General features: G+C 46.9%; 1 protein-coding gene across 1 annotated transcript; it reads left to right on the top strand.

Annotated features, from left to right (window-relative positions):
• The first annotated feature begins 1739 nt into the window (after nucleotides 1–1739).
• Nucleotides 1740–5797, top strand: RPS14 (ribosomal protein S14). The gene is made up of 5 exons (XM_010850570.1): nucleotides 1740–1998; nucleotides 2809–2959; nucleotides 3454–3615; nucleotides 4692–4768; nucleotides 5676–5797. Exons 2-5 carry the CDS (start codon nucleotides 2811–2813, stop codon nucleotides 5741–5743), a joined length of 456 nt encoding a protein of 151 aa, XP_010848872.1. The 5' UTR covers nucleotides 1740–1998; nucleotides 2809–2810; the 3' UTR covers nucleotides 5744–5797.
• Nucleotides 5798–14661: the final 8864 nt, after the last annotated feature.

Here is a 14661-nt window from a genome sequence, read left to right as displayed (position 1 = left end):
ACTGCACAATTGCACTCATCTCACACGCTAGTAAAGTAATGCTCAAAATTCTCCAAGCCAGGCTTCAGCAATATGTGGACCGTGAACCTCCTGATGTTCAAGCTGGTTTTGAAAAGGCAGAGGAACCAGAGATCAAATCGCCAACATCCGCTGGATCATGGAAAAAGCAAGAAAGTTCCAGAAAAACACCTATTTCTGCTTTATTGACTATGCCAAAGCCTTTGACTGTGTGGATCACAATAAACTGTGGAAAATTCTGAAAGAGATGGGAATACCAGACCACCTGACCTGCCTCTTCAGAAACCTGTATGCAGGTCAGGAAGCAACAGTTAGAACTGGACATGGAACAACAGACTGGTTCCAAATAGGAAAAGGAGTTCATCAAGGCTGTATATTGTCACTCCATTTATTTAACTTATATGCAGAGTACATCATGAGAAACGCTGGACTGGAAGAAACACAAGCTGGAATCAAGACTGCCGGGAGAAATATCAATAACCTCAGATATGCAGATGACACCACCCTAATGGCAGAAAGTGAAGAGGAACTAAAAAGCCTCTTGATGAAAGTGAAAGTGGAGAGTGAAAAAGTTGGCTTAAAGCTCAACATTCAGAAAACGAAGATCATGGCATCCGGTCCCATCACTTCATGGAAAATAGATGGGGAAACAGTGGAAACAGTGTCAGACTTTATTTTGGGGGGCTCCAAAATCACACAGATGGTGACTGCAGCCATGAAATTAAAAGATGCTTACTCCGTGGAAGGAAAGTTATGACCAACCTAGATAGCATATTCAAAAGCAGAGACATTACTTTGCCAACAAAGGTTTGTCTAGTCAAGGCTACGGTTTTTCCTGTGGTCATGTATGGATGTGAGAGTTGGGACTGTGAAGAAGGCTGAGTGCCGAAGAATTGATGCTTTTGAACTGTGGTGTTGGAGAAGACTCTTGAGAGTCCCTTGGACTGCAAGGAGATCCAACCAGTCCATTCTGAAGGAGATCAGCCCTGGGATTTCTTTGGAAGGAATGATGCTAAAGCTGAAACTCCAATACTTTGGCCACCTCATGCGAAGAGTTGACTCATTGGAAAAGACTCTGATGCTGGGAGGGATTGGGGGCAAGAGGAGAAGGGGACGACAGAGGATGAGATGGCTGGATGGCATCACTGACTCAATGGACGTGAGTCTCAGTGAACTCCAGAAGTTGGTGATGGACAGGGAGGCCTGGCGTGCTGCGATTCATGGGGGTCGCAAAGAGTTGGACACGACTGAGCGACTGATGTGATCTGATCTGATCTGTTATTGTGGTGAGGATCAAATGAAGCAATGCATATGAATATAGGCTGGCATAAAATGACAAATATTGAATAATTTATTCTTATTTTGCCAAGTACTCAGTAGTTAGAAGGGCTTCCCTGGTGGCTCAGACTGTAAAGACTCTGCCTGCAATGCAGGAGACAGACGTTCGATCCCTGGATCAGGAAGATCCCGTGGAGAAGAGAATGGCAGGCAACCCACTCCAGTATCCGTGCCTGGAGGATTCCATGGACAGAGAAACCTGGAGGGCTACAGTCGAAGGGATTGCAGAGTCAGAGACGACAGACGAATGACAAGTTGTCATTTACCTCCGCACCGCGAGGGGAGCTGCCGCCCTCAGGCTAAGCAGGCTCCGGGGTCAGCGTGGTGGAAGTTGGTCTAGCCGCGGTCACCGCCATCTTAGAACACAGGCCTTCCACACCCACGGCGTGTGGCTGCTTCCTTCAGTCTTAGAAGCAGACCGCTCGTCAAGATACCCAGGCCCTTACCTCCTTAGGCGCTCCCTTCAGTAAGCCGTGTTCTCCAGGCGTTTTAATGTCCTTGGAAACGCTAAAATCGGCGTCTTCCGGGAGCTGTCCTCGCCCTGTGACCTCAGACGTGCACTTCCGGGACAAGAGCGTGACCCGTCGCCCCGCCCCCTTCCGCCCTCTCTTTCCGGTGGCGGAGTCTGGAGAAGACGCGCAGGTAGGATCCCTGGACAAGGAAAATCGGCTGGCATCCTGCGGCCCGGGGGCTCATCGGGGCCGAGGGCTTGGGGCTGAGGTCTTTCTGCGGGAGACAAACCTAGTGCCGGGCGAGAGGAGCACGGCGGGCTGACCCAGACTCTGTTTCGCGCCCTGTCTCGGGAGGCGGCGGTCTTGGTTTAGGAAAAAACCTGTTAAGTGTGGGTGAGTTCGGATCTAGCCTTGAAGGCGTAGGCCCCGCGCCACGACCACAACTACCTTAACCGGCAGCACACCGTAGTTTGGAAGGGTCGGGTAATAAGTTGGTCTGATGTGAGTTCCCACCTTAACCGGTTATTTCCTGGGCAGTCTCATCCCGGGCCTCTGATCTCTGAAGTTGTCGAATCTGGAAAGTAGAAATAATCGTCTCATGAATCCCGTGGGGATGTAGTGAGGATTCAAGAAGGGAATACAGAGGAAACGGCCTTTCGTTAGGTGCTTCCTAAGTCAGAGTGACTGCTAAGTCGGGCACATTGCAATTTCTGTGCAGGTCTCTCAGAGCCAGTAAATGAGGCTAGGGATTGCACATCGTTGTTTGCTGAACACCTATCACGCGCCTGTGCCCTGAAGCCAGAGATGAGGAGCACTCTGCTCTTGGCAGGGTGGGTTGGGAGTCACCTGGGAGCCCTGATTCCTGCTCCTGGCGGCCTGGAGTGGGAGAGCCAGAGCTCTTCAGTGTCCTGCTCACCTTTCTCGGGGAAGAAGTATTCCCAGAGTTGTAAACACTTGGGGTTTTGTTGTTAAGGTTGGAATTTTTTTTCTTCTCCTTAAGAAATGGCACCTCGCAAGGGGAAGGAAAAGAAGGAAGAACAGGTCATCAGCCTCGGCCCTCAGGTGGCTGAAGGAGAAAATGTATTTGGTGTCTGCCACATCTTTGCGTCCTTCAATGACACTTTTGTGCACGTCACCGATCTTTCTGGCAAGTGAGTTAACCCCCGTGGGGAGGCACAGGACCCAGATAGCAAGGGCTGGGGTTAGAAATGACCAGGGAACTGAGTAGCACTTTAAGGGGATCTCTAGAAATAATTTTTATTAAAGATGTTCAGATAAGGATATGTGCTTGGTTGATTAGTGCACAGATACTGTAATCTAGGTGCTGGGGTTCTAAGAGAAAAGGAGCTACATTTTTTGCCTTTACAGTCTGTGGACTTCTTATGTAAAATGAGGAGGAATTACTCCTATTACTCGAGTAATAAGATTAAAGCTAAGAGTAAAGTGTTGATGCAGTGTTAAGCTGGGATCTGTGAACACCATCACTGCAGAACCTAGGGCAGTCTTGTGGGATCAGGATGCTTGTTCAGATTGACCTTCATCCTCTGCCCTTCCTGGGCAGTAGTGCTCTTTATCTTTAGGGTGTGATATGCACTCTGAATCCTTGATGGGTAAGAAAGAAAGGATCCTGTGCTTTTGTTCCCAGGGAAACCATCTGCCGTGTAACTGGTGGGATGAAGGTGAAGGCTGACCGAGATGAGTCCTCTCCATATGCTGCCATGTTGGCTGCCCAGGATGTAGCCCAGAGATGCAAGGAGCTGGGCATCACTGCCCTCCACATCAAACTCCGGGCCACAGGAGGAAATAGGTAAGGCTGGGAGGATAGTGAGGCCACTTAGCTTGGGCAAGGCATCATAGGTACCTATGTAATTAATATGGGCATACCTCAGAGATACTGTGGGTTTGGTTCCAGACACCACTGCAATAAAAACAGTATCTCAGTAAGAATGAGCAACACTGTTTTCTCAGTGTGTATAAGAGTTAGGTTTACACTATATTGTAGCCTATTGTGTGTGCAGTAGCATCCTGTCTTTTTAAAAAAATGCAGCATACCTTAATTTTAAAATACTTCATTGCTTTAAAAAAAATGTAACTGGGACTTTTTAAAAAGGGCATGATTTGTGAAGCACAATTAAATGAGGTGTGCCTGTAATTGGTTTCTGCACTCACCCTGCCCCAACTTACTGTGTTAATTGAGCATACACAGCATATGAAGTGCTATGTTACAAGTACTAGAAGAGAGTGATAGGGAAAACAGTTATTGTTTCCATCCTCTGTGGCTCTCAGTCTGGCAGAGTTAGGCTTTAAACAATATAGAGCAGGGGAGCGTATGGTTCCTTTTTGCAGCAAATGTTGGGAAGCAGAAATGTGTCAGGGCTGGGTTGATAATAGAATTTAAATGAAGACCTAATGTGATATTAGGAATTGGTCCAATGAAGGGAGGACAGAGGAGAGTATTACAGCCAGGGACAACTGGAAGGAAAAGGTCTTGGAGTGGAAATGAGCTTGGGACATCTCTGGGCATGAAAACTTTTTAATAGTAATGATTTGAGTTTGAGGTTGGTTGGTTTGTTAAAGATGGCCGCTGTGTGAGACCAGATAGGAAGTTGTTAAGTGATCCACTGATCTTGGGAGGGTGGGAAAGGACAGATCACCAAAAAGACTTAGAATCACAGCATGTGACGAAAGGGAGCACTTATGTTTGGCAGAATACTGTAAAGCAGTTATCCTTCCATTGCAAATAAATATTTTTAAAAGAGGGCACTTCCTTAAACAGGCTGCAGGCAGAGCAAAATACAAACTATGGCCCATGGTGTGGGGGAGGTATGCAACAAATAATGACTTGGCCAAAAGCTTTTCTTAATTTCGATATTCGTTTTCTAGGACCAAGACTCCTGGACCAGGGGCCCAGTCAGCGCTCAGAGCCCTCGCCCGCTCAGGGATGAAGATTGGGCGGATTGGTGAGTACCCCTCTTTGGGCTTGGTTTTGTTTCAGGTGTGACCCCAGAAAGCATGCGGTCTGTGCAGTGGACATAGGCCCTGGTCTGCTAACTTTTGGCAGTTAGATTTGTTAATGGGGTGTGCAAGAGGTACCGAGTGACATAAACTCTCTACGTGAACACTCATGCCACCTTGACCTGAATGTCCTGCATTGGAACAGCACTGTCTCATTTCTGTACTTCTGTGCCTGATGGTGGCTGGTGGAACTAATGGGAGATAAATTGTCCTTTCTATTGTTTTCAAGGGAGTTGTGTTCAATATTTTGGGGGGCTGACTACTGTGTATTAGTAGAGCGGGCTAGTCATTGTGACAAAAATATATGGAGGGGGCAGTGGCTCCCATGGTTAAGAATCACAGCAGTTCTCTATACTTGCATAGCGTTTATACCCTCGTGTCTGGCCGTTTATAGCTCTTAGAAAGATGTTAGCCCTTCCCTGCTGTTTCTGTGATAGCGTGTACTGATCCCTCGACCTGATGGTCCATCTCTCTCTCAAGATTTTTTTCAAAACATTTTCAATCTTCTTTTACCTATTAAAAAGGAGCTGTTCTTCAGTTTGAGAGGATTTTTCCACTAGAGTCAGTGGGCTAGGTATCAGAAACCTGGATTTGTCACCTCCCTCTGACATCCTATTCAAGTTGCCTACTCTGTCTGAGCTTCAGTTTCCCCTTCATGGAATTTGAGTTCAAACTACATGAGAAGTTTTGAGGAGGCAGCTCGTGGGTCAGCTGGACCCATCTGCTACATACTGAGGACTTAACTTGGGAAGCAGTAGGATCCACTGCTGATCTGTTTGACCACTGGCCTCGGGCAGCCTGCGCCCCTTCCCATCCAGCTCCAGACAATGATGTTTTCTCTTCTCCCTACAGAGGATGTCACCCCCATCCCCTCTGACAGCACCCGCAGGAAGGGGGGTCGCCGTGGTCGCCGTCTGTGAACAGGACTTCTCAAATTATTGCTTTCTGTTAATAAATTGCTTTGATGTAAGCTGTTTTTGACTCCAGTCATCTCTCCTTTATGTAGGGGCCATTGCTCGGGGGTACTTGATTCCTTTTTCCTGTCTGTGTTTAACCAGGGTATGGGGCTGTCTTGAGGTCACGGGTGCATTGATAAACCAGCAGCCATTTAATAGATACATTGCTTCAGAGAATGTATATAACCTGTCAAAGAGGAACATGAAGTGTTGATCCAGCCCCTGCCCTGGGACAGGGTGAGCCTGTGTTCTGTGAACTGGTTTCCTGAGAGGAGGAGTGGAAGGAGAGGTGAAATTCTGGTGCTACAGTTGGGTCTTCTCAACACTACTGTTTGTGACATTAGTTGCCTCAGTCATCTAAAGAGACCAAGGCCTTGGAGACCTTGTTTTGAAAGTGGAGATGTTGATTCCAAAAATGGACCAATTCTTAAAGAGCAGGAGTGGAGTGGAAACTGTTGAGCCCAGTGTAGCCTGAGCAGAAGAGCCTTCCAGACAGCCATATATAAACACGTGTGGGTGGGTACTCACCCCCCACACCTTCTGTGCAAGAAAGGGAGTGCACTGTCTTGTATCTTTCTTTTTCTCACTTGGCAGGTCTAGGAGGCTGTTCCACATCAGTACATAAAGTACATAAAGATTCAGTCACCCACAAATACACACCAAGCCCTATTTTCATCAGTGATAAAAAAGTTTGTGCTTTCCGGAAGCCTGCATCCAACTCCAAGGACCCAGTGGCACCAGATGGTCCTGAGTGTTCTGCAGAGGATTAGCCCAGGGCCCTGGGATGGTGACTTCTACTCGGAGGCAAGACAATGATGTAACACTTTGAGGGTTCATCCCAGCAGACGTGTTTCAGTACTTCATTCCTTTTTATTGCTGTTTAGCATCCATTTCCCAGGTATACATCTATTCACAACTCCCATCCCACTTGGAAGAGCCCTGAAGAGGTGAGTCTTGCCATGGTTCCTACCAACTTACTGTGTGTGATGGATTAGCCATAAAAGAGTCTGTTCATCATCTTTAAAATGACTAATTACAACACAAAGTATAAATGAGTCCATGCTGATTCAGGTGATTTTAAGATGAAGGCATAAATCTTACAAAAACTAAAAATAGTTGCTCCCCCTTCCAGGAATTGAACTTACCTGTGGGCTGGGCTTAGTGACTCACTTTCCAAAGAGTGGAACATGGAAGATGTTAGCTTTGGAGAGATGAACTATTAAGGGTTGCTGAACACTTGGATAAATCATGTTTCTAGTACTCTGACTTGACAAGATGATGAATACTTCAACTGAAGTTTAAATTTCTGAAAACCCATAATCTAGTTAGAGGGCATTCTACAACATATCAACATTTAAATTGTCAAAAGTTAAACCAGGACTCAAGACCAGAAGAGCTGAAGGAGGTGGAATAAGGCATTGGATCCTGGACCTGAAAGGGCATTAGTGTAAAAACTAATAAAATATTAACCTGGGGACTTCCCTTGTCCAGTGCTTAAGAATCTGCCTTCTGATGCAGGGGAGGCAGGTTTGATCCTGGTTCAGAGAACTAAGATCCTGCATGCTGCAGGGCAACAAACCCCATGTGCTCTAGAGCCCATGCTCTGCAACAGGAAGGCCAAACACCCTGCAATGAAGAGCCGGACACCACAGTGAAGGCCAGTGTGGCCAAAAAAAAAATCTGAATCCGCAGTCCAATTAGTAGTAATGTACCTGTGCTCCTTAGTTTTGACAAGTGAATTGTTAAAAATGTAAGATACTAGCATTCAGTTCAGTCAGTTCAGTTGCTCAGTCGTGTCGGACTCTTTGCGACCCCATGAATCGCAGCATGCCAGGCCTCCCTGTCCATCACCAACTCCCGGAGTTCGCTCAGACTCATGTCCATCAAGTTGGTGATGCCATCCAGCCATCTCATCCTCTGTCATCCCCTTCTCCTGCCCCCAATCCCTCCCAGCATCAGAGTTGGAAACCAAATGAGTGATATACAGAAAGGTCATATCTTGCAACTTTTTGGTAAATCTAAAAGTATCCCTAAAACATTGCAGGGATGGGGGGAAATGAGGGTGCTTTTCTACTGTTGTTCTGGTTTCGAAGGCAGGGCATGGTACACAGACCTGCAAGAGGCAGGTATTCCAGGGTGGAAATCCCAGTTCCCCAGATTTGGACTCAACCTTGGGCAAGTTATTTAACCTCTCAGCCCTTTAGTGAAAATTCCTATGATAATGGCAGCCTCATAGTGCATCACAAGAAAGATTAAAGCGTTTAATCTGGCACTGAAGAAACTGCTCCTATTCTTAATGCCTGTTCAGTTCTGCCAGGCATCATGAATGACAGCTGGCTGGAATCCTGGTGGGAAGATGCTGGCGCTCACTGAAGCGTTCTTTTTATTTCCTGTGATGGGACTTTGCAACTTGTCCTGCTGTTTCCTGGTAACCAGGGATGTAATCAGGAATTTTTGAAAGCAGTTCATTTCTAGGTTTTGTTTGCAAGTTGCAAAGAGCTAGTTGGTGCAGTCCAGGTTGGAATGTAAGTGGCCTATTGGCCACTGAGGTGGACAGGGCAGGACTTGGCCTGTTGCCCACCTGAGACTGCAGACCATGGAAGCCCAGCCACTGACTGTAAGTGCAGCCTCAGTCAGGGCCATAGAGATGGTCCCTACTTCTCACTCCTTTCTCATACCTGAGCTCCTGCAACAGTCTTTCTCCTAACAGGTCTTACTGTCTTCCCTCTGTTCTTTGTTTGGTCGTAAGTCAAGCAGAGACATTACTTTGTCAACAAAGGTCCATCTAGTCAAGGCTATGGTTTTTCCAGTAGTCATGTATGGATGTGAGAGTTGGACTATAAAGAAAGCTGAGCACTGAAGAATTGATGCTTTTGAATTGTGGTGCTGGAGAAGACTCTTGAGAGTCCCTTGGACTGCAAGGAGATCCAACCAGTCCATCCTCAAGGAGATCAGTCCTGAGTGTTCATTGGAAGGACTGATGTTGAAGCTGCAACTCCAATACTTTGGCCACCTGATGCAAAGAGCTGACTCATTTGAAAAGACCCTGATGCTGGGAAAGATTGAGGGCAGGAGGAGAAGGGGATGACAGGATGAGATGGTTGGATGGCAGTACTGACTCAATGGACATGAGTTTGGGTAAACTCCGGGAGTTGGTGATGGACAGGGGGGCCTGGCATGCTGTGGTTCATGGGGTCACAAAGAGTTGGACATGACTGAGCGACTGAACTGAACTGAAGTCATGTCCAACTCTTTGTGATCCCATAGACCAGGGCCTGCCAGGCTCCTCTGTCCATGGAATTTCCCAGGCAGGAATACTGGAGTGGGCTGCCATTTCCTTCTCTAGGGCCTCTTCTCGACTCAGGGATCAAACCCACATCTCCTGCGTTGGCAGATGGATTCCTTACCACTGAGCCACCAAGGAAGCCCTGTCTTCCCTCTGGCCCATGCCTATGCCTAGGCCACACTACAACTGTGTGATCTAAAATTAACTGGATCCTGTCACACATACCCCCGCTATTTTATCCATGCCTCACTCTTATCTTCAGTCTAGAATCCAGTCTCCATGAATCTCCAGTATTTTGTCTAACCCTGCCATACCCTTCACCCTCTCTGTCCAAACCAAATCCAGTTCCTTTCACTTTGCCAATTCTCCATGCCTTCAGTCTGACTCCTTCAGTATCTTCTCTCCCCTTGGCCTCACTACCTACCACTTACCTGTTGGAATCAGTTTTTCATCACTCTCTCAAAGTTATCTTCTGGGATGTCCCTCAAGGTGCTTCTCCACTCACTTCCCCCATCACTCTTACTCCCCTCGTGGTACCACTAGTCTCCCTGTATCCTAATAGCATATTGCCCTGCTAATCTGCTAGCTCTGAGGGCAGAGAATGTCTTGTACAGTGTCTGCCAGCCCAGCTCCCAGTCTGCAAAAATAGGGGCTCTATAAAGACTTGTTCGATGAATCATTGAAAGAACTGCCTTCACCTTCTGTAGTTTAGTCAGTTGAAGGACTTTTCTAATAGATTCTAGATACGTTGCAACAAACATGCATTCTTGGGTTCTAAGAAAGTTAAGGAAATTCCCAGGAGCATTGAAGAAATGGGAAAGAAAAGGACGTCAAGATAAAATGCTTTAGGGAGCTGAGAGCTATAGGAAAGAAAGCTGGGGTAACCCTTGGGGCAAATACTGGAGTTAGTGCCAGGAGGTTAAGTAAGTTTAATCCCCTAAGGGCTCTGCTCTCAGCCCCAACCACAGCCCCAAGGTGAGGGAACTGAACTTAACTTTCATATTAACCCAGAAACCCTCATTTCAGAGCTAATGTGGTCACAGGTGGGAGTGTCTCTGGGCTCTTTGTAGAAGAGCAAGTCCTCTTTGGAGAAAGTGAAAGTGTTAGTCACTGTCATGTCCAACTCTTGTGGCACCACCTGCCAGCCTCCTCTGTCCATGGGATTCTCCAGGCAAGATACTGGAGTGGGTTGCCATTCCCTTCTCCAGGGGATCTTCCCGACCCAGGGATCAAACCCAGGTCTCCCACATGGCAGGCATATTCTTTACTGTCTGAGCCACCAGGAAAGCCACCTACAATTGAGGTCTTGACAGTTGTTTTTTTCTTCCAGTTAACTCCATTGACCTGGGTGATGGTGTCATGGCTCCCTTTTGCCCAGGGGAATACTATCAAGGCAATTCTCAGTCTCTTGATGAAAGATCTGGGAAACCTTTCGCAAAACATGGCCTCAGGGGGAGCATTGCTGACCTTAAGTGGTCCAAAGAGAAGATGTATAAGGAACTTCAAATAAGTTAAGTTCTGTCTTGGTGCATGTAGTCCTAAGGTGGTGGAACTTGGCCAGTGGGTAGGTAGGAGTTGTAGAGAGATTTAAGCATCAGATAAAGGAGAGTTTTCTAAAAGAGAGCCGCTAAGAGGAAATAAAACTCCTTCCTAATCATTGGAGGCATACAAGCATAAGCCAGGCCCCCACAGGCTAGTGAATCAGAATCAGTGTGGCAGAGACAGTTGTTTCCTAGTGCTCCTTCATCTTCTGTTATGAATAGTAGCAGCCTCAGTGTTTAGCTGGATGCATGGTTGATCAGAATAGAGATCACTTTTCCTAACTATAGTCACCAGGCTATATATTACAGCCCCAGGACTTATAAGAAAATGTCTTAAATAATGTCTAGATACTTGCTTTCAGATCTTTGCCGGAACTTGTCACCTGATCAAACAGACCTTCCTTGATCATCACAGATCAATTAATGTTTCTTCCCCTGCCCCACCTCTAGTCATCATTCTCAAGCTGTTTACCTACCACATGCATAGCACTTAACCCGAGTGAAAAAGTTGGCTTAAAGCTCAACATTCAGAAAATGAAGATCATGGCATCCGGTCCCATCACTTCTTGGGAAATAGATGGGGAAACAGTGGAAACTGTCAGACTTTATTTTTCTGGGCTCCAACATCACTACAGATGATGACTGCAGCCATGAAATTAAAAGACGCTTACTCCTTGGAAGGAAAGTTATGACCAACCTAGATAGCATATTCAAAAGCAGAGACATTACTTTGCCAATAAAGGTCCGTCTAGTCAAGGCGATGGTTTTTCCTGTGGTCATGTATGGATGTGAGAGTTGGACTGTGAAGAAGTCTGAGTGCCGAAGAATTGATGCTTTTGAACTGTGGTGTTGGAGAAGACTCTTGAGAGTCCCTTGGACTGCAAGGAGATCCAACCAGTCCATTCTGAAGGAGATCAACCCTGGCATTTCTTTGGAAGGACTGATGTTGAAGCTGAAACTCCAGTACTTTGGCCACCTCATGCGAAGAGTTGACTCATTGGAAAAGACTCTGATGCTGGGAGGGATTGGGGGCAGGAGGAGAAGGGGACGACAGAGGATGAGATGGCTGGATGGCATCACTGACTCGATAGACATGAGTCTGAGTGAACTCCGGGAGTTAGTGATGGACAGGGAGGCCTGGCGTGCTTCGATTCATGGGGTCGCAGAGTCGGACACAACTGAGCAACTGAACTGAACTGAACTAAACCCTAGTGTGGAGTCTGTGACTCTTGAGTCCTGTGGTTCTCAACCTTGAGTGTGCATCACATTCAGTAGATCTGGGATGGAGGCCTGAGGACATGTATTTCTAACAAGTCCCCAAGCAGTGCTGACATCAGTGGTCTGGAGACCACGCTTGGAGAACCAGTGGACGTGTCTGTTTAAGTCACTGCTGTATCCCAGCACCAGGAGCTCTACGTTAAGTTGTGGTGTTTTCTACATGTTTGTGGACTCATTTTGCAGATATCGCATTCAAATAGATTTAAGGCAAGTACTCTTATCCACATTTGACCTACAGAGAACCTGAGTGTCAGAGAAATTGAGTTGTCCAGGGGCACATAGCTAGAAAGGGTCAGAGCAGAGATTCGAACCTATGCTCGTCTGAAACCACAGAGTGTGCCCTCCTCAATCACTGTGCTGGCACACCCTTGGTGGGCTCCAGCTCAGTACAGTCTGGTTGAGGATTAGGAAGAGGAGGACCCTCCCTGTCCTTGCATGAGATTGGGAAGTAGAAGGCAGCAGGGGGCCGCTCCTGAAGGAGCCCGGCGTCTGTCGCGTTCTCAGCCACCGTGTACTGGTGGCCACCAGGTGGCAGCAGCATACAGACGGCATGGCGGGGTCTGGGTTCTGCCGCCCTTAACTTCTGTGGCCCTAGATGTTTCCCCTTTCTCATGGTCTTTGGTTTCCCCATCTTCACAGATAGAAGATTAGATCTCTGTAATATCTAAAGAACCCTTGCAGCTCAAATACCATCTATAAGAGACAGGTGCAGCCACTGGAAGTCAAATGCCCCCAAACCAAATATACTGTTTCTCTTCTCCCACACTGAGAAATACCCTCAAACCGGAATTCCATCACTAACAACCCCCCCCCCCGCCGACTGCTGCAAACCCCCACTATACTATCACTGTCCAGAAGAAATATGCAAGCCACAAAACTTAGCCACATAATTTCAAACTTCCTAGTAGCTTATTAATAAATATAAAAAGTGACATTAATTATAATATATTTTACTTAACCCAATATATCCAGTGATTATATCAATGTATAATCAATATGGAAAGTTATTACCAAGATAGTTTATATTTTCTTTCTGAGCTACACCTTGAAATCCAGTGTGTATTTGTCTCAATTCAGACTAGCCATGTTTCAAGGCTTCACCTGCGACATGTGGCTAGTGGCTGCCCTGGTAGACAGTATAGTCCTAGGATATTAATGACAAATATTTATTGAGGTATGCACTATACTGTCTTATATACATTTCTCAGTCCTCATAACACCCTATGAAATAGGCAAGATTACTATCAGTCTAATTTTGTAGATAATGAAACTGAAGTTCAGGGAGGCTTTTTGGCCAAGATCACAGAGTAGGTCAGCAGAAGAGTCTGGATTTGAACTTGGCTCTGTCTGGTGCCAGAGTGTGGCTCTTTATCTTGACATAATCCTCCTGGTAGGAGATGTTTAGGATATGCAGTCGATGGGACCCACTGACTGGGATTCCAAATCTAGGGAATGCAAAAGCCTGGGAGCCAATAAGAAGGCCTGTGAGGGCAGTAGATGAGAGGCCTTGAAGCTACCGTTCTCCCACCCTGAGTTATGTGTTTGGCAACGTTGAGCTTGCCCAGCTAACAGCCAGTGACTCTGTCAAGAGGAAATCATGATCTTAGGAAGATCATGTCAGTGTAATGAATAACTGAGCTTGCCAAAAAAAAAAAAAAAAAAATCTGGTATCAGGAGAAAATGAAGACTGAGAAATGCAGGAATAAGCTGCAGGGAGTGTGGGAGAGGGTAGAATTTCAAGGGACGGGGCTAGGCCCAAAGTGTGGAAGTTATAGGGAGCAAGTTGTAACTCTGCCTCAGGAAAAATAACAATGACAGCGTCAGTAGCTAGATTTATTAAGCACTTACTAAGCAACTTAGACGTAGCACCTTATTTAACCCTCATCATACTAGGAGGTAGGTACTACTGTTCTACCATTTTGCACGTGAAGAAACTGAGGCACAGGGTGCTTGTAGGAGCAGAGTTGAGATCAGCCAACTAGTGTCGACACTGCACTGCCACACCATCCACTGCCTCAAATGGGCTGCTCATGGAGGTGCGGAGCCCACTGTCTCTGGAGGCATTTCAGCAGACCACCAGAGATGTGAGGAAATGCTCAAACAAGGATCATGCCTGAGCGGGACAGAACTAGTGAACTGATAGTGAAGCTTGTCTGGAGAGTAACGGAGGTAGTACAATTGCCCACAAAGATTGGGAAGGAATCCTGTCTTTCTAATCCATTACCTTGCGAACAGGGGCTATAGGAGGCACGACCGTCACTAAGACTGGTCACAGCGAGTAAGGGGTCTGTGGGAAGCAGCATGGCAGAGTAGTTAAGAGAATGGTCTCTGTTGATAGCTTAAACCTGGGTTCAGATCTTGGGTGTCCCACTTGCTGGCACTTAGCTAGTATTTGTACAACTCACCTAATCTTCCTGAGACTCACAGGGCTATTATGACAGTAAAATGAGGAAACACACAGAATAGTTTATACTCAGAGATGAGACAAGCTCTGCCAAGGCAGGAAAGTCAGGAGCCAAGGCCTTGGTGTAATTCAGAAAGCTTCACTTTGCCCTCAAACCCAGTGGACAGGACTGATGCTGGCAGCATTTGCAAAATGAGCTGCCAGGGTGAGGAGGCAGGTCTGAGAGGAGAGCAGGAAAAGAGAGGCGGCAGGGAGTTGGTGCCTAGGAGGAGGAACACTCCAGGATCACTCCTGCCTGGTGGGGAGGCTGGTCAGCCGAGTGACACTGCTGGGCAGGGTGGCCCTATGGAAGCGCCAAGGACTCGCTGTGCGG

This window comes from Bison bison, unplaced genomic scaffold (genome assembly GCF_000754665.1).
Source record: "Bison bison bison isolate TAMUID 2011002044 unplaced genomic scaffold, Bison_UMD1.0 scf7180017864291, whole genome shotgun sequence".
Lineage (NCBI taxonomy): Eukaryota > Metazoa > Chordata > Mammalia > Artiodactyla > Bovidae > Bison > Bison bison.
Note: the sequence above shows the minus strand (reverse complement) of the source record. Positions and strands in the feature narration are given on the sequence as shown.

Coding starts and splice junctions, on each gene's coding strand:
- RPS14 (XM_010850570.1), top strand. CDS start 2,811: ATGGCACCTCGCAAGGGGAAGGAAAAGAAGGAAGAACAGGTCATCAGC. Junction 2,960..3,453: donor GTCACCGATCTTTCTGGCAA/GTGAGTTAACCC, acceptor TTTTGTTCCCAG/GGAAACCATCTGCCGTGTAA. Junction 3,616..4,691: donor CGGGCCACAGGAGGAAATAG/GTAAGGCTGGGA, acceptor TTCGTTTTCTAG/GACCAAGACTCCTGGACCAG.